This window comes from Achroia grisella, unplaced genomic scaffold (assembly GCF_030625045.1).
Source record: "Achroia grisella isolate CSIRO2021 unplaced genomic scaffold, CSIRO_AGI_Agris_v1 utg900, whole genome shotgun sequence".
In the NCBI taxonomy this organism is placed as follows: domain Eukaryota; kingdom Metazoa; phylum Arthropoda; class Insecta; order Lepidoptera; family Pyralidae; genus Achroia; species Achroia grisella.
The window spans coordinates 2928066-2955534 of NW_026713059.1; the positions used below are offsets into that span (position 1 = coordinate 2928066).

General features: G+C 33.5%; 1 protein-coding gene across 1 annotated transcript; it reads left to right on the top strand.

Annotated features, from left to right (window-relative positions):
- The first annotated feature begins 5878 nt into the window (after window positions 1-5878).
- On the top strand, window positions 5879-25760 carry LOC131853258 (synaptotagmin-5-like). Its single transcript, XM_059204101.1, has 9 exons — window positions 5879-5957; window positions 8207-8495; window positions 11337-11477; window positions 14571-14803; window positions 18940-19172; window positions 19869-20076; window positions 20446-20672; window positions 23926-24071; window positions 25177-25760. The coding sequence occupies exons 2-9, from the start codon at window positions 8340-8342 to the stop codon at window positions 25318-25320; spliced, it is 1488 nt and encodes a 495-aa protein (XP_059060084.1). The 5' UTR covers window positions 5879-5957; window positions 8207-8339; the 3' UTR covers window positions 25321-25760.
- Window positions 25761-27469: the final 1709 nt, after the last annotated feature.

A 27469-nucleotide genomic window follows, 5' to 3' on the forward strand; every position in this document is an offset into this window, starting at 1 on the left:
CATCCTACGGTCAAACTAAGATGGTACATTGCTACCAAGGTTATTAAGGTTATTAATATTAATCCACATTACTAACAAACCTCTCCCCCCTCCACCCCCCCTCCCCCCGATTTTTTACTTTATCTGTGCGCGTGTTCAACGACTTAACCGATTCGAATGTGGTTTGGAATAGTCTATTATGATAAGCTGTACTTAAAATTTTGTGTATGTTTTACTCCAAAATGATACATCATGTTGGAGTAAAACATACACAAAATTTTAAGTACAGCTTAGCATAATAGACTATTCCAAACCACATACACAAAATTTATAAAAAACAAAAAAGTTATTCTAAATATCACGCACGAGTACAATGTCGCGAGATCATCTAGTATAGACTACGCTTAACAAATACGGTAGATTATATTATATGGAGTTTCTAACGTTGATTGATTGCCGATGTTGTACGGTATCGGGGAGACAAGTTTCATTCCAGATGATTGCTCCTATAAGACAATATAGCTCTTTGCATGGTAATATTCACTGAGCAGATCTGACAAGGAATTCTATTTTATAAGGCTTTAGCGTGAATATAGGTTCGACAGTTATGAACGATTTTGTATATATACGTGAATAAATACGTTTATAACATAGATAGGTAATCATTTATATTTCCATATATTGCTGGTATGTTGTTAAAGATATGGAATAATGTGAATATAAGTCTTGTAATTTCAATTTGGAAATAAGTGAATTTCTTTATGTATGCATATATACTGCTATTAAATTATATACGTAGTATGACAATCTGTCGCTTTTGCTTAATCTCGCATTTTATCTTTTTTATATAAAATAATTTGCTTTGTATAAAAATTACTGTATTATAAATAAACTTAAAAATTTAATGAGTGGCAAATTATAGTCAAGTTTTTTAGTTATCAGTTTTTTGTTGTCAAACAAAAAACTGTTATTTTTCTCTTCATATTCAGTTACCGTTCCAAGAATCCTTCTATATATCCTTAGAGCTTGCGCAGACTAGACTACTTTTAATATCTATGTATTTGCACCACCAGCGATTGCATCTGTACTGATAAGCTTTAGCATCTGTCGTATCGCATATAACATTTGCTGGTGATCGAACAAGAAAAATTGATACAACTGACTGCTCCCTACTAAACTATTTTATAGTTTAGAGCAATGATCACTAGCTCATCTATTGCTCGTGGACGAGTGCTACAGTTTAGGGACTGGTCTTCTATGAATATTTATGTACACTTGTGGAGTTTGCTATTTCGAGTGTACACTTTACACACAAATTAAAAAAATGTAGAATTGAAAAAAGTTGCTTAAAAACCAAGTTTCTTCTCGCTCGCTCGCTCACTCATTATTTTTGTGCTAAATCTGATTTTCATTCGAAAAGCAGATTCAGCAGTGATAGAATAAAAAATGATTATCAAAAGTCATCAGAAAATAAATTGTTTATATATATTACAATTAAAAATCAGATGTTTATTTTTTAATAAACTTATGTAAGCAAGTATTAACAAGTTTATTTGAATAAATAGTACCTACTTCTATTCTATTGCTTCACCTAGCACTAGAATTTTCCAACGCCGATTAATTAAGCAGTGGGTTTTTCAATAGCATTTATTTTGCAGATCACGCCACGAATAAATCATGACCTTAAGTAATCATATTACACCTACCTATACAAAAGTACTTTAAGAAAGGTACATTTTTATAAGTATTAAATGTAAACAGCTCCGAGTGGTCGACTGGTCGTAGTTCGAAAAACTCGGCGGCGTAGTCAAACATACAAATGAAGGAAATGTATTACAATCGAACCTTTGTTGTCGTAAGCCCCACTCGGTACAAGTACAAACACATTACACTATTTTGGCCGTCTGTTTGTTTCGAGCTCACTGAGTTTTCCTTGTTTCTTTGAAACTTCATGTTGAGAGAAATCGCTGACTAAAGTAACTTTGTAACGTTATATCGGCAGAATTCACTTACATTATATATTATTGAAAACTAGTTGGCCACTCTGGCTTTGCCCCAATATCTAATGAAATCTCCTTGACTGAATAACTAAACGTCAATTTGGCAATCTAGACTTTGTACAAAGTCGTCGGCATAGATACCCTTATCTTCCCTTTTTAAACCGCCAAGTAGGTTGCTTTCTGAGATGTGTTTAGAATTAAATTTAATGAATTTCGAATGAAATTATAGAATAGAGGCATGACATCCTAGTCATCTGTAATGGCAACTCACGAGTACAGCCACGGGCGTCACATTATGATATGGTATCCGGCGTGCCATTCTGGTATACAGACAACGGTTACTATTCACTACTATTACTATTACATGAAATAAAACCTAAATATTTAAGAAAGTAATTACCAAGTAGCATATAAATGATTCAATGTATATAGTATAAAATTTATATCAATGTTTCACTAGATTAAATAAAACATCGCTAACAATCGATTTTTCCATAGAATAGTTTGAATATTTGATAATCTACTATGTTATTGGATTATCTAAAGTCGTCTTAAAGTATGACTGTGAGACATGGACATGGACATTGACACAAACGGAAAGGGACAGACTGAAGCTTTTGATATATGGAGTTGGAGAAGAATGAAAAGAAATAGTTGTAAAAATAAAATAAGAAATGAAGAAAGAAAAGAGAGTAAAGAGAAGAAAAGAGGGAAAGGGGGAGATCATGACATAGGGAGATCGTGTCGTTACAACAACTAAAGAGATTGATGAAAAATCGTGGGCAATAGCAAGAGCTCCACCGACAAGAGCGCAATCAGCTCGTAAATTATAAAAGAATGAATGAACGTGGATGAATGGAAAGGGAAAGGACGAACAAAAAAATATAGATGGATGCATAAAAGATGATATGTCAAAAGAGAGTAAGCCCAGATGTGATGTCTAATAGAGAGTAGCGGAACAATATGACAAACTGAGCCAACTCCAAATAATGGGATAAAAGCAAGGCAATGTTGACTAAAAAATATGACTAATATGTACAAAACTATTCATTGTAGAGAATGTAGATTGACATGTAGAACATTTTATAATGAATATTCCTCAGCTATTTAAATATTAAACCACATCAAGAATTAGTGAAACGACAGTATGTCAGCCAACCCTTAAAATAAAGGTAATTTACTTCAGCTACATAAAAGATGCATCATAAAGGTCTTAATTGACAGTCGTAGAATACATTACAAAATAAATGTGTGTATATTGAGCAAAGTCACGAATAGATTATATCCAATACAATGTATAAAATATAGGTTTAGATACGTAGTAGCACAGATAACATGTTAATGTTACTTACATTGTGTTTTAATGATGATTATTTTTTTATTTGTAATGGCCTCTTTAAACACAAATACCAATTGTAGTCATCAAAGTGGGATCATAAACATGACATGGCTATAGATAGATCTAGTGCTGTAATATTTCCGTAATTATATATTAATATGAAAGACAATTCCTTTTATCTGTATTTGCGCACCTTTCATTTTATTGCGATAAAACTTTGTCAACTTATTGTTCTCTCTTGCGTGAAAGTTATGAACTTAGAAAAAAATATTATAGAAAACACATTTTCATAAGTCAGAGGTGGTTGCTGCTTGTTAAGGACATAAACAATTATTAATGGTTAATAAATTGTCCGTATGTCTGGAGCACCAGTGCAGGATAGGATGGGAATTTTTTCAGAAATTAACCACTATGGCTTCCACAGGCGATCTCGTTAAGATCGACCTGACATGGTATATTGCTACCAATATCACCAGTACTATTAGGTTTACTTTACTAAGACCCTACATACCATCCTGTAATTGATTTCCTAAAACAATTGTTCTAAGTAAAATATCAATCATGGGTACAGACATATACAAGTGAGTTGAGTGACAGGCCTAATGTTCGATATCCGCGGTCGCCGCCCGACAATACTGCTACCGGGGGAGTTGTATCCGGGCATTTCATTCATTATTTGTAAGCATAATTGCCTTGCCTGCTGCTATTGAAATCATTCATTCCTATACTCTATATACTATGTATCACTATCATTATATCACTTTAACAATGAATTACAAGTGAATAATTTCGTTGTCAATTAAACAAGTATTTGTTTATGTTGATACTCCTTATCTAAAAAAAAGTAACTAATTTCTATCTGTGCAACGAATAAAAATGACAAAAATTAGTTTTTAAGAGAGTTTATAAACATAATAAAATCTTATACAATAGCTTTTATATTGTTTATTTGTTCACTTGTGCATGCTAATCTGAGAAACTGTTTAATCGATTTGGGTGCGGTTTTTAATTTTGTATTTTGGTAAGCCTCACTTTTAAAATTTTGTGCTTATTTTATTCCAATCTATTAACATACAAAAATGTTATATAAGTAGAAGTCGCGGGCTCGGCTTGAACTAATAAATATTTTATGAACAGTTTCTACAGTTTTCTGAGTACTTCAATATCGTAAATTTGAAGTAAATATTTATAGTTATTTATATTTTCATAATTATCTTATTTTTTTATGTATTCCGACCGTTAGTAGTTTTTATATGTAATACTTACAAATTCATTCAAAGCTTATATACCAATTTAGAGTACATGGCAGTATAACAGGAACGAATAAAAAATGTTGAATTAAAGGATCATTTTAATATGATACACTTAATACAAATTTAATTTGAAATAGTTGAGAATACTGAAAAGTACAACTCAGTGCAACTCACTGAGACGAGATGGTATGTTAATGACAAATTGGCCAATTATATGATACTTTTCTATCTTTGCACCGGAGTAAAATATTTTAGCCTATCCTAAAATTAATTATAGTATCGTAATTAACGATAGATAATATGTGATATATGATAGATAATATAATACAATACACCGAATACCAATGAAGTTTTAATTTTGTAGGAATGTACTTCGTTAAGTTCAGTTATATATAAAAAAATCCCCCATAAAAACAATTAATCTTACCCTTGTTAAACAATGTCGCGTGTGGTTCCCAAGATACCTCCATGACCTTTCTTACCTGTTGCTTACGCCCAGAGAAAGTGACGCGGCGAAAATGCGCCGTCGTGCGTCTCCCTTCGGGTTACCACTCCTCGGAAAAATACAGCTTTTTAGGAATCATAATACGATGAACTCTAAATAATAAACTACATTTATAAAAATGAACTTCAATATGTTAACTTTAATGTCTTTTAATGTTTTAATGTGACTTTAATGTTACTTTAATAATGATGCAGTTTATTATTAGGTATACGAATATGTTACAAATAAAGTTACTTTAGTATTAAACACAATAATTATTATGTGCAGTGGCGCTCAACGTGGAACTCAAATTGGAAGAAAAAATTTACGATATTCATTCAATAATATTACATTCATGATCTATTAATATTAATACAAAACATATTTTTTGGTAATATTTAGTATTAAATCCATACTCATAAAAGTTCTGACTCATATACTCAACTGAACTGAACTACGCCAATAGCTGGAGCTAGGACTTGTAATTTTCAATATAGCTTCCATATATGACGTAGGCCTCGGCAAAGAAAGAATCATATGATTTTTAATACTACCAAAACTGATATAACGATTTTAATATAATACTTACCACGTTATTTAAATTTTTTTTTTCAGAATATGTCTAAAAACTGCTTTTAACTTTATTAATTCGTTATAGTTTTAAAAAATATCCAAATTGCTGTGCTTTTCGGTTGCGTGGCTTCGAATAACACGGATGAGTGCATTTAAAACGAGTTACAGTTGTATTCCAATATGAGGTAAGGTCACTTAAGGACGGTATGTTGGCAACACTGAGGGCCCGGGCGGCGGCAGTCTGCGCGAGCTTCCAGCCGCGCCGACCGCTTCGGCACGGCTAGTTTCAACATAAGTGATAACAATACTCCACACCAACAATCATATACGTGTGTAGAATATGTGTTCTACTATGATATTTCCACTTACTTCCAATTAGTGCCCATATTAATTTATTCATAAGACTTCGATTCTTATTGTGTACAAAGTGATAATTAACGATTCGAATAATTAAAAGTATTTATTTATATATTTTTTTTATTTTAAAAAAATACTACTTATTTTTTACAATATCTGGCATAGACTTACGTATAACATATATGTTCAATAATTATAATCAATATTATTTAAAATTTCTATTCAAACGTTACATTTACTTTACTTTACAAAAAAATAATAAAGTCTAATTACAGTACATATTAATAGATATATATATAACCTAATATATCTGTCAAGATAATACTCGTACTTATCTGCATGAAAATTTGAATAAATACGCAATTTTGCTATATTATCTATCCCGAGAGAATACTGTTGGCGCAACAGTTAGCCCATAACCCTGTACTTGCAGATCTCGTGTCCCGACCCCAACTAATATATATATATATATACTGTGGATCCGCGTAACATGATCTCCAACTCCCCTTTGCTTACTTAAACATGAAATTTTGGATGAAAAATTAAGAGCTGTTATTATATAGGATGTATACTAATATATAATTTACGTGCTCAATTTTAAGATAAAACGTTGCTGTTTATACCTTAAAGAGAGGACGTCTTACGAGAGTGCTTCGATTTAGAGCGTCGTGTAATTAAAATTCTGTCACAGTATAATTGGATTTATGATGCTTTCAGTACTCATTCAATGGGCCCATTTACGGTAAAATACTCTACGTAATAATTTTACATAGTTAACGCTGAAGTGTATATTTATACGTTGGCGATTCTTTATTTTTTAGCATATTTTTATTTGGCGCCCAACGTGGGTTTGTTAACCCTTTACTATTCAAATGTTAGAACTACGAGTGTAATAAACGCATCCACTACAGGTGTCACCTTCATCTTATTATAATAATACTAGCTACTCGCCCCAGCTTAGCACGGGTATATATGTGTTATATATATAAACCTTCCTCTTGAATCACTCTATCTATTAAAAAAAGCACTTCAAAATCCATTGCGCAGTTTTAAAGATTTAAGTATACATAGGGACAGACAGCGACAGCGACTTTGTTTTATACTATGTAATAATGATACAATAAATCTATCATTATATGATGATAAACTAAACTCCAATATTGAATTGACTAGTATGCCCCTTTTTAAGCTAAAAGTTTATGATGTCAAATTTTAATTATTCTTTTTTAAATATATATAGTTTAATCATCAATTACTATTATGTGAAGATTTATGGTAAAAAAATTGTAATGGTTTTGGTTACGCGTAAAAAATCTACTTCATAAATATATATTATTACCTTCTTAAACTATCGCGTTTTTACGATATATATATATCGGAAAAATCGTATCTATATGTACGTTATATTTACAAACATACATACATATACATACGTACATTTAGGACTTTTTCGGTTATCTTGTACAACGACGTACGGCGAAATGTAAATACTAGAATTTTGTCATTCGTTTCGTATTAGTCAAAATGTTATTGACTAATACGAAAGATTTAAATGTAGCATATTATTGAGACAAGTTACAAATATTCAGAATAAATATTATATAACTTTATGTAATTGGATCTCTGCTGCATGAAATCAGTAAACATACGCCCCCGTACAATTTTCTCGTCTCGCGTAACTTTAGCGTACAACCGGCGCCCACGCAGTACAAAAACTGTCTGTGACCCCCAATAACAGCGACGAGCCCTCTACTAGCTCATTAAATAATGATTTTTCCTTTTATGCTTATAAGGATTAATTTCCAACGTTCAATTGTTTTAACACCTCCATGATATAATATTCATGTATACATTTCTAAGAAAGCTAGATACAATTGGGTAATCAGTTAGGCCATCCTTTTGCGTTTTTCTTTTTAAGTTTCTAACTTTATTTAACATCAAAATACAAGTTATAGCGATAGTTTAACTTATTACATAATTAACGCTCTAGTTTGCTATAATACCGAACCACGGTTTTACTTATTTATGAACAGAGTTATGGAAAAATTATTAATTATTTAAAAAAAAATAGACAAGTTGCGCGATTTCTCTAATGAACGAAAGCTCTTATTACAAAGTTAAATATCAAGAGTCAAAAAATGTTGAGACTATAAATTTGACTTACGTTTTTTGTTAGATATGATGAAAAATCTGCAAAACCTACATTTACATAAACTTTCAGAAACCAGTATTATCAGCACAATTAGAATAAAACAACGATATTGAACCTAACAGACATTCGCAATAAGGCCTAAAGTGTAATGTTGTAGTGATGTGAGAGTATAAACATATAAGTGTAGTGTGAGTTTCACACAATGAGTGGACTCGGCCCTCCGGGAGTGTGGGCGGCGCAGAAGCGGCTTGAGTCGTGGGCGAGAGCGGCCAGAGAACGCACATCCAGTGCATCCAGTGGGCAAAGTCACAACTCAACAGACAGCTTTGGTGATGACAAGTCACACGGCAGTCCTAGTGTGCGTATTCATATATATTCATCATTATTAATCACACATAGTATATATGTATATACTTAATAAAGTTTATCTCAGTAATTAAGAAATTGACAACTAAAAAACATCTTTTAAGCAACCTTTTTCACCGACTGTAAAAAATAAGCACGTTCTGAATTCGACTGTATTGTAACTTTTTTCTTCTTTTTTTCTAATACATTTCGATAATCTTGTTTTTTTTTTATCTGATGATGATGATGCTTCTCGTGTGAACCTATTATTATTTGATTAAGATCTTACCTGTTCTTTTCTTTGAGTCTGTGTCTGAATACACTATTATTATTATAACAAAATGCAGACAGGCTTTTTTTTATTTTAGCACATAATTATCGTTATCAGTTGATTGATTGTTACTTATTCACGTTGATTCTATATTGTCTTCCTTTGATATTGTATTCATACTTTATTTTGATTCATTTAAAGGAGCTGCTACACGTAAGATGTTTGCTCATTCTTCTTTTGATGAATCTGCATAGAATAAAAAAAGACGATTGACTATTTTTAAGTGCTAATATTTTGTTTATTTGCATAAATATTATTTATATTACTATACTATTCAGTATGCATAATGAAACAGTATAATATTTAAAATACAATCATAGCTATCAATATTTAGGCAATTAAAAATAAAAATATGCTAAGATAACTTCATATTACTCTATCGGCTACTAAACCTCTCAAAAGCACTATTTCAGTTAATCGCTATATATTTGAGACTCTTTATACACAAAATAAATTAACAACTTACTATATTCTAATGCTTTATGTTAATAATTGTTTCATATTAATTAAGTTCTTGTGAAGAATAAATTATTAAGTGATAAAGTACGAGTAGCATGAACAAATTTATGATTTTATGAATACTCCCATATACTTTATATAAAACTAAAGGTTTTTACTTATTTACTCAATAGCATGATTTTGTTGCAAACAAATCTAAACACAATAATGGTAGATCTATTCATTAGTCAGCTGGATCCTTTCTAGGTGAACCTAACACTCGACCTGCTTACATTTCGTCGAGTAGGTATAAATATTTATACATATGCAAGGCAAGGTTAGCTAGGTAAAGTCACGTTCATGTAGAGTGTAGTACAGAATAGTAAATATTATCTTAGGGGACATAAATTCAATAATATTTACTCTGTAATAACGGCTATATACTGTTACTATATAAAGTTGTTGATAATATCTCCGGAAAACATATTCTATATTTACATTACCTAAAGGCAACTAGAGTTGACTTATTTATTGGAATAACGAATTTAATAATAACTGTAAGTATTGAGGTAAAGGAATACATAATGCAATACACGTTTACATTAATTTGATGGCTTTACATGTCATAGGATACCTGTTACAAATGTTACCACTATTTGTGACTTTGAACTCTGTCGTCACATCTTATCTTATATATAAAATTGTAGTGTCACAATATTATATACTCCTACGAAACGACTTTACCGATTTTCATGAAATTTTGTATGCATATTCAGTAGGTCAGAGAATCGGCCACTATCTATTTTTCATACCCCTAAGATAAAAGTTTTCTATAATGCGCCATTAAAAACATACATACCACTCCAAATTTTCGCCCTCTACTATTAACCCCTATTTTTTAAAAGCGATTTTAATTGATATTGCATAACAACGTTTGCGGGGTGAGCTAGTATAATATAAATTTTGTTAAATTTAGTCTTTGTTTTCAACCAAACGATGTATTAATCTGTCAGTTTTTTAAAATCGGTATAAACTTAAGATCACCATTTAAAAAGACATACGACGCCATCTATTGCCCTGAAGTAACGTTAAGTATTAAAATAAATTTCCTAATGAAACGTCAAGTTGTCGGCAAAAATCGTATTTCTATAACAAAAACCTTGTAATAATATCATCATGGTTGTAGGCTGCTGTTAAGAGCTGGATGCTGACCATTTTAAAAATTCAGAACCACTTATGTTCGTAGTAGGAGCATATATAATACATCCAAGTCCAGCTGGGTGCCCCGCCCTCGGGTGGGATTGCTTCATTAAACTTACGTTACATTTTGATGGCTACTGTCTCGTTACTCGGGACAATTAATGTTAAACTTTAATTAAAGTTTAACCGTTACGCCATGTATCTATGTGTACATACATACATCTGAGTTATAATAAGACGTTGAGCAAAATTTAACGTAGATGACATAAAATTAAAAGTAAACAACGTATAGTAATAATAGCTGTTGTTTCCGGCTTTACACGTGTAGTATCAAGTTGTAAATTACAAAAATTTTTAGTTGATGCTTATCTAGGAATTTACACATTAAACGAAATGAGTACTGTTTTTTTTATTTAACCGAAATGACAAACAAGCGGATGGCCATCCTGGTGGTAGGTTGCAACCATAGACTATACCTACTTATACACGAAGAGTGCCAAGAAAATGACGTAATTATATGACGCCCGTAGTACATCTCATGCATACATCCAAACACAGATGTTACTTTGCGCCTGCCAGAAGAGATATTCCACACCCCACTTTTTTAGAAAATGTACCTCTAAGCACTTATCAAGGTATTATACTGTCGGTCTATTTCAAATTGCACGAATTTTTATCGCTAATACCTTGTTAATTGTAGACTTTTACACAAAAAAATCACAGAAATAATTATATCATCAGAAATAATAAAAAAGCTATAAATAGAGCTATACCCCTTCTCACGGTAGACTATAGACAAACAATTATTACAAGGATAATTTCACATGCAAATTTAGTAAATATCTGACATGGAATTCACAGCTTAATAATTTTTATTATTTACAGGAGATGCTGATCTCAAAAGAGCATTGTCGCGTGCAGCCTCTGAGTGAGCGCACCGCCAGTTCCTTGCCTCATGCGCGCCTCACCCGAACGCCTTCTATCTCCTCTCAGAGCAGCCTGGACAGTGGAACCTCCAGGGCTACTGTAAGTAACTATCTGATACTATATTGAAACCTCAAGTAAAGACAATATTTTTTCCATAGACAATGGACTATATGAAAGGCAAGGCGGAAAAAATAACATAAAAGAAATAATATATTGACATAGCTTAAACAAATACAATATATAAAAATATAGAGTATATGAAACAGTACCTACACAATAGTAGAAGGTTAAAAATACAATTATTAATACAAAAGAAACCATATGAAGCCCCAGCAATACAAAAATAATATGCAAAAAGGTTATCGCAACAGTACAAGCAACAGAAAACAATTTAAAAAATATATTCCTTATTACCTACCTAAATATAGAAGACCATATGTTTTTTGCAAATAGTTTTTATCACAATATTCTCTTATCGATACCTCTACTCAGAATATGCTGAAGCTAATTAATTGCAAGAAGCACTCCAAAGTTTGTTTTCAAAGAGAGTTTCAATCTTACAGTTTAAATTACCACCCAATTATTTTCTATTATGCTTATTTGTTTTAATTTTTTATAGACTTTTTCTTACTTCTCCTACATTATTCTATGTACCTAATATTATCTTATCTGTGGTTGTTATGTAAGATATATGTTACATTTACAGTCTACATATTTTTCACGTACCTATTTACGGCATTTATGATATAATTAGAAAAGGAATATTGAAGGTTTAAATTAATTAGTATCTACAAAATTAGGTACATAAATTAAAGACTTCAATATCAAAAAGATTAACAGTTTTAGGAGTTTATTTTTTGAAAATCCACAACTTTCACTCGTCTTTTACGTAGCCGTTGATGTTGGTAAAGCAATATGAATAGTTGTATCCTACCACAGAATGCTTTGTTTTGAGTAAAGCCTACTTTATTTTCTAATGTATAAGACACATTATTTTATATTTTCCACCTAATTGCAATGTAAATCCAATTTGTGTTAGGTAGATACTCGCAATCGCTGACACCACTAACAATCACCTATATTCTATTAAAAATATAAGTTACCATTGAAATGTATCTTATAATGTCTTTTAAATTACCAACGGATTTCAGCAATAGATAAAGTGATTCAAGAGGAACGTTTATATATATAATACATACTTGTTATAATATAGAAAAAGCCAAGAAATTCAAAAATTTGTAATGCATCAGTGTCAAGCCGGGACATGTTACTAGTACCATTATATTATCTGTGCTAGTACTATATAAACTAACTCTAAACATTGTACTTTATTCATGCTTATTACATAGTCTCTCTGTCTCTTCATATAGGTACTATGTTAGTCATTAGGCATTAATGATGAGTTTCGCTCATAATACTCAGCTACGACCTCATTTTGCATGCACTTTATAAAGCTTCTGATTAGTCATTATAATAGCTTTAATTAACCTAATAACACGATTCATGCATGATCATATCTGATTTTCCGATATAAATTAAATTGTATACTCCAGATAAAGAATTTCTTTATACTACTACTGTATGTGATATTATCTGACAGCAGTAAATCACCATTGCTTGCATGTAATCTTCTGATTAGTAATTATAATGGCTTTATTTAAATTAATTACATTATCCATGGGTACTGATCGTATAGGTATAGATTGTTCATATGTAAATAATGTAGTCTTTGTTATACACTGGCAATTCACTGTTTCGCACAGATATAAGATATTTTTATGCATTAAAATGGAGAATTTACTTTAAATTAGACCTAGCAGTTGATACATAGGTTAGTTGATACAGACTGGCAAACACTAAATTAAAAAAAAAATTGTACTGATGTGTTGAAAATTCTTCTGTTCTTTTAATAAAAGTTCTCCCGTTTTTTGTTGTTGTCGTTACAATTTAGAGGTATCTTTTTCTTTGAGGAACTGACAAGAATTAATATAATAGTGAAGAGTGAAAGTTATACAAATAATTAACGTGTTTCTGTTTATTCTAAACACACACGTTAATATTATATTTAGAACAGAAAGACTGTTTCTGACTGTCTTTAGTCTTTAGTATTTATAACACCAGAAAAAAATAAAATTTTAAATTATTTGTAGATATAGTAGGCATCTAATGAAAGGTCAACATTGTTAAATGAATAAAACAACGTGGCATAAAAGAATCACTTCAGCTTTATTTAACAACACTTGAAAATATGAGTACAAAAACAAACCACACAAATGTAGCCCATCTAATGACCAAGCGTAGCCTCACGCGATATAAAAGCACTTCGCTTCAGCGTTTTTAAGTGCTGCCATGTTGTTTATCTTCCATTAATATCTACTTATAAATTTTATTTCAATGTGAACACAGAAATGTATACCAGATATCAAAATCAACATTTTCGTATTTGTATATTATAGATATAAATATCGTTATTTAGATAAGAAAGTACTTAATCGTTTAACACCGGCGTTATGCGTAAAGGCATTTTACGATAAAAAAATATTCTAATGACATTTTTTTTATTGATGATAATGGAATGGTGTACCCATTGGTGGATGATAATATGAGCATGAGGTCTGGTCAGTTAGCCCATCATGACAAAATCACCAGGAATTTATAACATATATTGGTTTCCAGGGAGAAATATAATTTATTCTTAAATTAATTCTAATGTTTCAATATGTTCTTTGTAATATGTGATCAGAGTTTTGTTAGATGCTTACTGATAGAGCGTATCAGAGATGTCTTTATGTGTGAATGGGTAAATATAAGATTTTACAGCCTCGGTGGTGTAGCGGTTACCATCATCCAAACAACGCCATCCAGTCCCAAGCAAAGTAGAGCTTGTATTATAGGTACTACACAACTGATATAAATACATAGATACATATTTTTGTAAATATATAAATATTATAGATGGTAAACATCCAGGGCGAAACCAACAATTATCGTGAATACCGTGTCTGTACCAAGCGAGAAATCGAAACCGCAAAGAAGTGAGGCGGTGTGCTAAACCTCTAGACTACGTATACATTTTTTGAATAGAATCTTCGACAGTAGACAGTTGCGTACTCTGCCTAATGGTACTCTGCCTAATGGTTAATCCGGCTCTGAGACTACTAGTCATTCATATCACTATTCTTATATTCTCAGAGTCATCGGGGTTCTTCGCCAGCGATTCGAACCTTCGCTCCTGACGGCCGTACCCTCGAAGCTGGTACTACTGGAGTTCCTCGGTCGCCATCACCTCTACGAGCAGCCTCCCTGGACGTCCGAGCTGCTCCTCTAGCTCACGGCTCCTTAGCATCATTAGCAGATTCACCAGCGCCTTCTAGCCCCAGACATCTACCACCGAGATGTTTGTCACCACTGCTTATGCCACCAAGGTAAATGCTATAAATAAAAGTATATTTGGTACTATGATAAAAAAAATACTTTAATCGTTTACAATCACGGCTGACTAGATTGTATTGTTTCATTACGTTTTATCATCATCAACATTCGTAATCAGTTCACTAATAGTGCTAATACCGTACTAGTGGTCATTGAACAACATATTGATTTATCTGTAAATTGGATTTAAAAAAGAAACTTAAAGATCTGTTTTTGATGAAATTTTATATTATCTATCTGAAAGTATAGATAATATAAAATTTCAAGTAAAAATTCTAGTCTTACTCTAGTAATACATACATCTAAAACTGAAAGTCATTTATGTCATTTCTAAATACTATCGACTCTACCAAATATGATCGCTGAATAAAAGAATTGAATCAAATTGAATTTATTGAAATAAATTCAATTTTGATAATTATAAAATAACTTTTGAGTAATAATTTATTAAACTGTTGATTTCGAATACAGTTTCATCCAAGAGAAACAAACAAATATCGTACTACTACTATTTTTACTTTAATTTCTCTGATTACACGCTACCAAATAACACAAATTCGTATAAATCTAAATTATGTATTTATTTGATTTTTTTTTTAATAATAAAGTAAATTAGTCGTAATGATCATGCTCTTAATATTTAAAGTAGAAGGTTTGCAATTTTGTATAGACCATTTGATAGCAGATGCAAGCTAAGTTGTAGGATTCTCAATTGACCCTGTTAAATACATGACGGGAAATTGTAGATTTTACTCGTTTGCAAATGAGAGTTGTTAGTTACAAATTGAAGTTGCTGATCATACTAGTCTCTGCAATCAGCACTCATTCATGAGGGTGAGTCATACTCACCCTCGTAAAGGGATGAGCCAGTCGTCGTAAGCTGAGTAGAGCTGATTTTTATTAGAATTATATTGAACATACCGTCCCGACTACTAACCTAAATGGACAACTGAGAAGCATTGTTATACCCAGAGGGGTATGGGCACGCCAGCCATGCCCATACTCCTCTGGGTATATTTGGACCAAACTTGACAGGGGAGGAGCCTATCATCATCTCGAGGATTAGTTTACTTCATCGAAGAGTCAGTCAGAAATATAAATTGATACACATAGTTTTTTTTTGTGTCGACCAGATTTGAATTTATGACCTCTTGTGTATAATTCAGGGCATTAACCACTAGGCCACAACGCTTTCAAATTATATAGATATCTAAGTAATCTCGTTATCTGTAGCGTAAGTAGCTACCACTACCTGAGTCTTGCCGATTGTAAAACCAACAAATTTCTTGCCAATTGCAAGTTGTTCAGATATAACTTCAATTCCTTTAAAGGATTCCTTTATCAGATCTCTACGTCCGGACCTCCCTGATTACGGACGTGCCTTAAATTGAATTTGTGATCAAAAGCGCCCTTATAACTGAGTAGGCAGCTTTTACGTATTTTATAAATAAAACTTTGTTTTATTAAGGTCCAATTCGTTAACGTCATCTCATTAGTTTAATGGCCTAAGTACAGCTTCCGTGGGCAGTACCTCAGTAGTTGTAAACGTCTCCAAGAAGAAACCTATTTAGTCCCGTGTTTTATTGCTAATGAATAATTGCAGAAATCTTTGCGTGTCTATATTAATATCATGGAGAGAGAACGTATTTCGTTATGAGAAGAGTAAACTCTGGTAATACTAACAATTTTTAAAAATATTTTGCTTTTTAAAAGGTAATTATTCTCTTAATATGTGCTAAATTTAACTGAACCCGGTCGAAACTGCGACAGATTATTAGTATTCAATACCATAGAATACTAATAAAGAAATTTAATGATTCTCGAGAGAAAAATAGTTACCACAGTTTTTATTAGGGTCCAATTTGATAACTTCATCTCATTAGTCTAATGGTGTAAATATAGCTTCAGTCGCAGCTGGCAGTGCCTGTAGAGTAGTTGTAAAAGTTTCCTTATCTGCAATTGGAAATACTTTAGCTCTAGCTAAATAAAATGACCCTGTCGTTTAGACACTACGACATAGTAGTCGTACATTGGTACACTACACTAATTTAATGTGCTTCTTTAACTTATAAACATCTATATTTGGGTGCCGATATCAAAATTCGGTTTAAAGCTTTGTTGAGAGATGCAGAAAACTGTTATTCAAAATTAAACAGTAGCGCAAATTTATAGAAATGTACGTATTGAGTTCGTTAATAATAATTATCTAATTGCATTGCCTTTATCCCATTATGCCGATACTTTATGCTGTATGGAACATCCATTTATAATTGCATGACTTATAAATTCTATAATAGATAACATATAGGAATAAAATACTGATATGTAAAATAAGATGATACACAAATAGCGTGAAAACGATTTGCAACGCTTTAAAATTAAAGCCTTTGACATTTATATCGAAAAACTATATGTTCATAAATAAATCATCACATCTTCTTGCCAATACCGCAAGAAATCTGGTGTAGGTAGAAGTGTAAATTTACAGACCAGTGGAACAATTCTTAACTATTAACAAGGTAGACCTTGTAAAAATTAAAATAAGGTTAAAATTTCGTCTGTGTGAGTACGGTAATCTCAACTATTTCAGTCCCTAAGCAGTTTACCTACTAGTTAAGCTATTTCGGTTAAAGGGTATAGTATAAGGCAGTGAAATTACAGGACATCTTAGTCTTCTTAAATTACAACGCTTGATTGGTATCACGGGCGCACGTGGTAACGTGATATCCATGATGCTTTTTATTTACGAATATACGTATAGGCCACGGTTAGCGTTTACCATCAGTTGGGCCGTCAGCTTGTTTGTCATTGGAATCACTCGAAAAAGTCATTCGAATCACTGTTCATCGAATCTGTTTTTCGTATTTCGGAAACCTCTTCAAATATCTTCGCCCATTTTCCTACATTCTCGCGCTCGAATACGCACAAATATCGAGCACAACAGTCGCGTGTCCGCTCGAGAATCAATCTGTTGCTAGTACCCGGACCAGGGTCGGATTTAGGGATAATAACGAGGGCGCAGATTTTCATATCCGTCGTCTTTCATACGTTAGTTTAATATAAAAATCTTGTAATTTCAACGTTGATCAATGCCTTTGCCAGTTTCTTTATTTAAGATTACTAATAAATAATCACTGGCAAAGTTAGATTAGATATCTATCTGAATTATACTAACCTTAATATACTTAATTGAAAGAAATAGCAAAAAATACTTATATTTAAAATTACATAAAGATATTCAACTATATGTTTCTGTTATGTGTGTCACTGTTTATGTTTTTCATTAATATATATATATTTTATTAAATACAAATTACAAAGCTATATCAAACATTTCATATTGCTGAAGAAATTTCATTCAAGTTTTGTTCTATGCAATATAACAATTTTATCAAATTATTAATTAAAAATAATCTATTCCATTTACATATATCTTGTACAATAAAAAAATATACTACTTACTTATTACCGTTTACATCATTAAATAAAGTATTGGTTTTACAGGGCGCTATTTCTTAAATCCGGCCCTTAAAGTACGGATGCAAGCTCGCAAATTGAAATAAACTCAATTTTCGTCGCCCTCGACGCGTTCCCAACTCACTCCTGTTCTCTTAGCACTCTAAATTCGTGATAGGTATAGTGATACGTATATCATTTAGGTGCCTACCTAGATATCTATATATTCTATCGGGTAATGGATTGGGAAATTGCGATATAAGTTTATTGATCTATATGGAACTTTATGGATAAGCAAGTGTATTGTCATTAGGTATATTAGACGAAATATTTCACGATGTTGCCTTATAGAATGAATAGTTAATGCAAAGTGAAACATTAAATATTAAATTGCATTGTTTCTGTATTATATAATGTTATCTAAAAGAAATCTATTAATCAGGAGGTGTATTTATATTTGGTAATATTAATTTAAAATATATAATATATATATAGTTTTCAGGTTGTTCTATGGTAATTTTTTTCTAGAATTCTAAGATATTAAATTCTAGAAAAAACTAAATTATTTTTTTAGCTTATCCCATATGCTTGACTATCCTATTCATAGTCATTAGCCATAAATACCATTTACAATTAACAACATAACCCTTCAATGTTGACCTTTATTTTTCAGACGGATAGACCGCAGCAATTCCTTGGTGGAAAGCAGCAGCGGCCTAGGACCTTTGAGTCCAGGTGCGGGTGCGGCGATTAGCGCCCTAGGGGCCCTCCAGCCGGACCTGTATACCAAACGAGAAGCCCCTCTTGTTATTGAACTGGAAGGGGCTGGACCGTCACTTGGAAGAATCCATCTTCGCCTGAAATATGACTTCGATAGATCTGATTTGGAAGTTCATCTCATCGAAGGTAAGTCGTCACAAGATGGCATGTGATTCACGTTTGAAAACTCTAAGGCACTACTATCTGGGATAGGATGCTCTTAATCAGTTTTATCTATTCAATTCTATCTATTCAACAGTTGCCTTTACAGGTACGATCTGTCACCCGCTAATCCACTTTTTCGCGGCAAATAGAGTGAATGTGAAAACAGACAAAGAGAACGAGAACGTAAACTTCGCACCTATTTCTCGCAAAATGGCGAACATCTGAATATTTAGTATAAAGACATAATTACAGAGTTGTTAGTAATTATAAAAGTGTTTTTGAAAAGAAAAGTCAATAATATAAAAGGATAATAAAATAAAATTTTAAAAGGAAGTTTATATACGCACAATCACGCGCAATAGAAAGAACACAAAAAAAGATAATACCAATCAGTCACGACTCACGTATACGGGTGCAGGCTTTCCCGCGCATGATGGCGCATGATCCTGATCACGTGTGAAAGTACATGTAGTCTAAAGGCAACTAATAATCAAACAGAAATAAATAGCACCGAACTAGCCACAGAACTACAACAGTATATACATATACTACTATTTTTGTATATAGGCGACTATTACCACTTACCATCAGGTCGCCATCAGCGTGTTTTTCATTCCAGTTTCATTAATAACTGATTACTTTGAGAATTAAAAAGATAATGAAATAAATCCTTCGCAGCCCATGACTTGGCCGGCTATGAGGCTGGTGGCTTCAACGACCCCTACGTGCGTGTAACTTTATTACCCGAAGTAGACACGCGCGTGAGGCAAACACCCGTACACAGGAACGAGGCGAATCCCTTCTTCGATCAGCACTTTAAGTTTCCTGTGTCTCACGACGAGCTCGGTGACAAGACGCTGTTACTGCAGGTGTTCGATTATGACAGGTAAGAATATTATTTGTAGAATTTTAATAAATGTACGTACATCTTCTGATAAGAAGCTATTGTAGACAGTATTAAAAATAATTATAACTCGGTACAATTCATACTGTCATCTTATGCCAAACTAAGCTAAGCATTTACTACGGTAACTACACAGTTGTATCACTGACATAATTTTATTGTTTTTTTTACTTTTTAAAATATTAAAGTAATGTTATTAAACACATTTCTTTTTAACACAAACAAAAAAAATGTACAGTTAAAATAATATGTATTGTTATTAAAAAATATCTTAGTATGTTACTAGTTATGGAGTTGAATTGCCATGTACATTGTCCAGAATTAATTCATAGGTACGTATATTTTACCCAGATTCTCTCGCAATGAAGTGATGGGGTCAGCCAAAGTGCCACTCTCTCGCGTAGAAGTGGCAGGCGGAGCGGAAGTGTGGGCCGAGTTGTCGAGGGAGAGACGTCCTCCTGAGGAGTTGCAGGAGTTGTTGCTATCTCTGTCTTACTTGCCTTCAGCCGAGCGGCTTACCGTAGTGGTCCTGAAGGCAAGGAACCTTCTACCGCCACAGGAAGGAAAAGATGCTTTAGGTTTGTATCTTTTGTAGTACATATTATCTATGGTCTAATTTGACTGTAACCTTGGTAGAGTATATTTATAACATATATATAACATACTCTGTGCATTTTACAGAAGCGCAGTATGTATGTCAATGTCAATGTCGGTTGGACTCCATTTTCCGCACTTAGCCTCTCATTCGGGCCGTTGTGCGTGTAGAGCCAGGCTACTAGCGTAGCCAGCCAAGCTCCTCCCAGAAGCGCAGAAGTCTCCTGGTGTCTTCGCAGGCTTCTCGGAGCGACCTCACCGTTCCGAGGATTTGATTTCGTTGTGTGGTCACTGCTTCGCGCACTCCAGGATTACGTGAGCGGCCGTTTCCTCGGCTACAAAGCAGCCCCGGCATAGGGGACTGTCTGTAGCACCTATTGTGTACAAATGTCTGTTTAAGGGACAGTGGCCCGTCATTGTCCCGATCATTGTTTTTATGTTATGCCTGTCCAGATTTATTAGGCGTTTTGTTATTCGTTGATTTGTTCTGGGAATTGCCACTTTTGATTGCTTACAATCGGTGGTTTGTTTCCATCTTTGGTTTTGTATCTCAGTGGATCTTTGGCGAATCCAGGATCGAAATTGTGAGAATGGTATTGGCAGAAGCGGGAGGGGGCCTGCTACCGTCATGTTTCCATATGATCCACTGTGCCCTTTTATCCACTGGATGGTTACACCGTTGTGCTCTGCCACTTTATCCATGATATTGTGACATTCGATTATTAATCTGTTGTTTGATTTCCTGTTCTGTAGTGCTTTTAGCACGGCTGCACTGTCCGATATAAATTTTAAGTTGAAGTTGTTGACACCTAACTTTAGCACTGTTCGTGCTGCCTCAGTCAGGGCAACGCATTCACATTGGAAAATCGAACTGTGTGGGCCGAGTGGTATGTATAAGTTCATGTTGAGGTCAAGGGAGTGGGCTCCTGCTCCTGAACCGTTATGTGTTTTGGAGCCATCTGTGTATATTCGCAGTTCATTTACAGCAGATTGGTCTTGTTCCTCCTGATTCATTTGTATTTGGTATTTTCTGTTAAATGAGTGATAAGTTTGAGTTCTGTCACACGGAGCTGCAATCAAAGGTTCGTGTTCGATTGCTTGGTTCAGGATGTGAGTGTGAGAACTATTATGGTTTTTGCCCCATAGACCAAGATGGTATAGCCTTATGGCAGCTATGGCTGCCTCCTGTTGTATGTACAAATCGAGGGGTGTTATATTGAGGGCTATTTCAATTGCTGTTGTTGGGGTAGTTTTCATACATCCCGTGATTGCAGAGCATGCAAGTCTTTGAAAGGACCTTAGTTTGTTGACTGTGGTCGTGAGTTTCGACCTTGTCCACCAAACCAAGGCCCCGTACACGAGCATTGGTCTTATCACAGCTGTGTATAGCCAGAGTGTTATTTTAGGTGTAATACCCCACTTATTTCCTAGCATCTTTCGACATTGATAAAATGCTATGGTACTTTTGTTAATTTTGTGGTCAAGATGTTTGTTCCATAGGAGCTTACTGTCCAGTATAACTCCCAGGTACTTGACTTCTTCTTTTAGATTAAGGTCTGTGTTAAAGAGTTTCGGTGTCCTGAAGGTACCAGGAGCTCTTCTGTTAGTAAACATGATTAGTTCTGTTTTGGAAGGATTTACCGAGAGTTCGTGGTTTTTACACCATCTCTACAGTTCTGAAGGCTTCTCTCATGCGGTCGCATAGAGTTCCCTCAAATTTTCCTGTTATCAGTATGGCAATATCGTCAGCATACCCTACCGTGTAGAGGTCGTTGTCGTTGAGCTCCTCAATGAGTTCGTTAACAACTAGATTCCAAAGAAGAGGTGATAGGACCCCTCCTTGTGGACATCCTCTGCTCACGATACCTCGTGTGGTAGTGTTAACGGTAAACTGAATTGCACGGTTCTTTAGCATGTTGCTTATCCATTCTATTATAGTTAAAGGTACTCCATGTATGGCAAGAGCCCGGCTTATGCTGGTAAAATTCGTTTTATCAAAGGCCCCTTCGATGTCTATAAAGGCACCTAGTGTTGGCTGCTTTGAGTGTAACGAGTTACCAATTCGGGTTACTACGCTGTGGAGTGCTGATTCCGTTGATTTACCTTCGCTGTAGGCATGTTGGTTAGGGTGGAGTGGTTTGATTGTGGTCTCTGATTTCTTTGTCGCATAGTCTCTCCAAAGTTTTTAGTAAAAACGATGTGAGACTAATTGGTCGAAAAGATTTGGCCTGCGTATAATCACCTCTGCCTGGTTTTGGGATGAAGATTATTTTCACTTCGCGCCATTTCAAAGGTATGTATCGGTGTGCCAGACATGCTCGAAATAGCTGAACGAGTTGTTCGGCAGTATGTATGTATTGTAAAAATGGCGGGAATGGAAAAATTCAATGTGTAGCGAATACGATTTTTTTTTTAATTCATATTTAAATGTAGAACATACTCTTTATTGTTTTTGTAACTTAAAATAGTACCTATGTGAACAAGGCTGGAACGATTATCTCTAAAAGAAATATCTTCCAACCAAATCTAATGCAGTGTTAGTTAGAATTTAAAGCGTGTGCCTAATAGTGCAGGTGCGTTGGATGGACTCTATATACTTCAATTTTTATTTAAATTAATACCTAGGTATTTTTATATCTTTATATTAATACAAAAAGCAAAAACTTTGTATCTCTTTTTACATAAATAGCATGAAGGAGAATAAAATCGCACATTTATAATTTATATAGAGAAGGAGTGCAGAAGGCTAAATCTTTTTTAAATTTTGCTTAAAAAAATACTGACATCACCATGTATTTAACTCCACAGGCATATACTCTTTTGTTTATTGTATGTGCGATTGTCAGTGCCTGTAATTATAGAAGTAAAGTAGTCTTTGACAGTAGAACCTTAATAATGTTCAAACTTATAATTTAAACGTTACTAATATTATAAAAGTTTTATTGGATTTATGGATGTTTGTTACTTTTTCACGCAAAAACTACAAATGCATTTTAATGAAGCTATAAATTTAACGCGCGTGAAACCGCAGGCGCTGCTAGTTAATTATAAATTTAAACATTATTAAGGTCTATATTGTTTAACAGTAGTTATTTTTCGTGAGGTAATATATATGTATACAGATATATGTTTGCCGCTGATAATTTAATACTTTACCTATTTTATATTGATATAGAAATGTTTTATTTTGATTAAAAAATAAATTAAATAGTATTCAAAAATACTTTTAAATTACAGATGTGTATGTTAAGGTGTATTTGCTGGTGAATGGTAAACGTGTAAAAAAGAAGAAAACGAATAGGAAAGAGATAAACAATCCCGTATGGAACGAGGCGCTGTCCTTCAGTCTGCCCTCTGGGAACCTGCAAGAGGCATCCATCGAGGTAATTTTCTTGATCGTATAATAATAATAAAATAAAATCTCCATATTTGTTATTATTAAACTAAAGTAAAGTTTGACTAAAGTTGTACCTGTATCATATAACGGTGGTTAACCACCTTAAGCGGGGGAAAGGGGATTGTTAGTAATGTGGGTTGATGACCCCATTGCTAACAATGTACTATGTCGGGTTGACCTCCAAGCGGTTCCCTTGGAAACCATCATGATAAATTGCTGGTGAATTTATCACGATAGATTAACTGACCTGACCTCATGTTCATCTTATCATCCTCCACTAGTGCCCCGCCAGCGTAAACCGTTAGCGCAGGCGGGTGCACTATTCCATTATCAACAATAAAAAAAAACCACCTTAAGCTTATTTTTTTTTTATTTATTTGATATTTAAGGTCTTTGGTAAACTTGGTTACTAAAAGTATATGCCAGTCCCATTGTAACTTACAACTAATAACTATGTCACTTCACCACTGAGCCAATTGCTTCTGCCGCGCTAGCTGAAGAATCGGCTAAAACACTTTGTATGGAACCAACATTGAATATATTAATTTTGTGGGCTGACGTTATTCTAGGTCTTAGACTCTCGCAAAATCGCTTCTTACTAATTTCTCAGTTTGCTTTATGGTTGACTCGTAGAGAACCCCCTTTTGACGAACCCCCTGATGACGAATTTCCATACAATCATTCATCTCTCATTTTATTTTTCCTACTTTGAATGACATATTTATTTATATTTAATTAACATCCTAAAAAGAAGGTTAAGAGAAAGAACACCTTGGGGTTTTTAGCCGGTAAGAGTCCGGCAGTACCCGTCTACCACCGGCGTCTACTCCGGGCGGGCGGGTATTCATGACGATTGTGGCAAATTTAAAAAAAAATACGGGATATGTATTTTTTTTAACTTACAACCCTTTTTTTGCACTAAAAATGTACTTTCTCAGGGTCTATCTGTGAATCAAATTACAGATAAACAGAGTTACTTTCGAGTTTATAAAATTAGTAAGGATGTGATACGTTGTTTCGTGTTATGTTTGCTGTATTTATTTATTATATTTATGCATTAAAGTTTAAATAAATAAACATGTAATGTATAGGTGTGCGTGCTGACGGGCGGCAGCGGGCTGGTGGTGGGGTGGTGCTGCGTGGGGTCGGCCGAGCCCGCCGCCGAGGGTCGCCACTGGGCGCAGATGGCGCAGGAGACCCGTAAGGCTGTCGCCATGTGGCACACGCTCAGATAGACCGCACGCCACGTCGCTCGCCGCTGTACAACACCTCTATAGATTAGACAAAACCAGCTGCAGTATAATGTTATAGTCTGTTATTTTATACCAGAGTCAATTTTGACATAACCTACGTTGCTAACACAGTGTATAAAAAAATATGAAACAATTAGAAACATTTAATAAATTATACCTACTGTGTGCACTGACATACATAGCATGTTGTGGGTGACAGTTACTAATTTTATATTCATCAATTGCTATATTTAAATTAATACAGTTATTAATTATTCATTATACTTATTACAAATGTGGTACAGCAGAAATACTAAGTCATAATTTGTAAATCTCGGCAACTTTTAAGAGTGAAACGAAACGATAATGAAACTGTCACCCGCACCATGCTACAGCGCACATGGTATAATCGACCAATAAAAAAACAGTAATAAATTAATTGAATATTAATATAATTATTGTTTTTTTATTGGCTTTTTTTCTTTCTTGTAAGTTTTATTGGAACGGAATGAATATTATTATACTTAGGTACCTATATACAAATATTTGTTAACTTCTTGTGACCATTCTCTCATGAAATATTAAATAAAAAGCCTGTTGTACCATTAATACAATAAATATATAATAAAACTACTTATTCAATTATCTATAAATTATTAACACAGGATTTTGACCAGCATGTAACGCTGTAACTCACAAGTGTCAGTTTAATAATTGCAGATGCAAGCTAAAATTGTACGGTTCCAATTCCAATATATACAACAATTTATATTTAATTATAATACTGAAACCAAAGTTAGAAATGGTTGCCAACGAGAATTGTTAGTAATATTGTTACATAATTAAGCCCCAGGTTTAAAAGTTCTAACTATAGTGAAAGGATATCATAAAACTAAACTATTGAGGTGTTATTTGTACAGTTTACTCGACTTTTAGATAATATAAGGCAGACTAAATTGTATCTAAGCCTTATGCCTGTACAGGCAATTTTGCAATAGCTTATCTGTACTCTCTACCAATGTAGATACTATTACTATCCAGTCTAAACTGTGGGCTCATTGTACACTACTATCTCTTCCATCCTATTTCTAGCCTCGTTGGCTGTTTGTAATATACAATAACTATAATATAGTTGGTCAGTGTACTCCGAGCATTATACATTGGTGCCAGTGAAACGGATGCAAATCCTTAAAAGATACAATAATAAAACTCTCCCTGTGTTATAATAAGGAATAAATCACAAGGCGACCGACAAGCAGCTTGCTTCATAAGAGGGAGACACAAGGCAGTGAAATCGCAGGATTTGGAGAAGTCCTCCGGAATAGCAACACAACACGCAATTAGCTGTATCACAGGCGTCACATGATAACGTGAATGTCCTTAGTGCAGTTCGTGCATATAAACGACGGTTAATTTACTATCAGACATGCCGTCAGCTTGTGATTCCAATTACATAAAAAAGTTTAAAAAAAGTTATCCATCCGTACCATTCGCACCAGCGCGGAGTAAATCTAATATTATATAATATAGAATAATGACTCTTATTTACCTAATATGTAATATTATATTCAATATTAGTTTTTAATTAAAAAACCTAAAGGACCCCGAGTATTTTTATCAGATTATATTACAAAGAATATATTTACTATAAAAATTTATTCAATGAAAAAAAGGCATTTGAGAATTTTATGTGAAATCCTAGAAAATAATATATTGAGCTTGTGACACCAAACAAATCTTATGAATTTGTAGAATTTTTATACGTGAGGTATAGGCACTTGTACCTGTTAATTTTCTTGTCCAGTATAAGTATTATGAAAGAGGATGCCGAGTCCCTTAATAGTTAAGTGAAGCATATGTCAACACGTAGGTACATAATATATGTATCTAATATTAATAATGTCTCTTTATATTGCTGACTGAATAAATAAGTATAAAAAGAACACTTGCAAAAATCCGTTTAACAAAAGGCGGCCTTATCGCTTAGATATAGCAATCTCTTAAACTTTTGCATTGAAATTACTTTTTAAAATGCGGAGTGCATTTTAAATATTTGAATGTCTACGGACTAACCAGAGGAATTCCTACAAAGATTTTCCCTGGTTTGTCTGTTTGGCATAAGGTGTATGTTTATTCCGCAAATTACAATATA

What these genes read in the sequence shown, in the direction of transcription:
- LOC131853258 (XM_059204101.1), top strand. Translation starts at nt 8,340, where the DNA reads ATGAGTGGACTCGGCCCTCCGGGAGTGTGGGCGGCGCAGAAGCGGCTT. An exon ending in GTGGAACCTCCAGGGCTACT is followed by an intron (nt 11,478 to 14,570) that starts GTAAGTAACTAT and finishes TTATATTCTCAG; the next exon opens with AGTCATCGGGGTTCTTCGCC. An exon ending in GGAAGTTCATCTCATCGAAG is followed by an intron (nt 19,173 to 19,868) that starts GTAAGTCGTCAC and finishes AATCCTTCGCAG; the next exon opens with CCCATGACTTGGCCGGCTAT.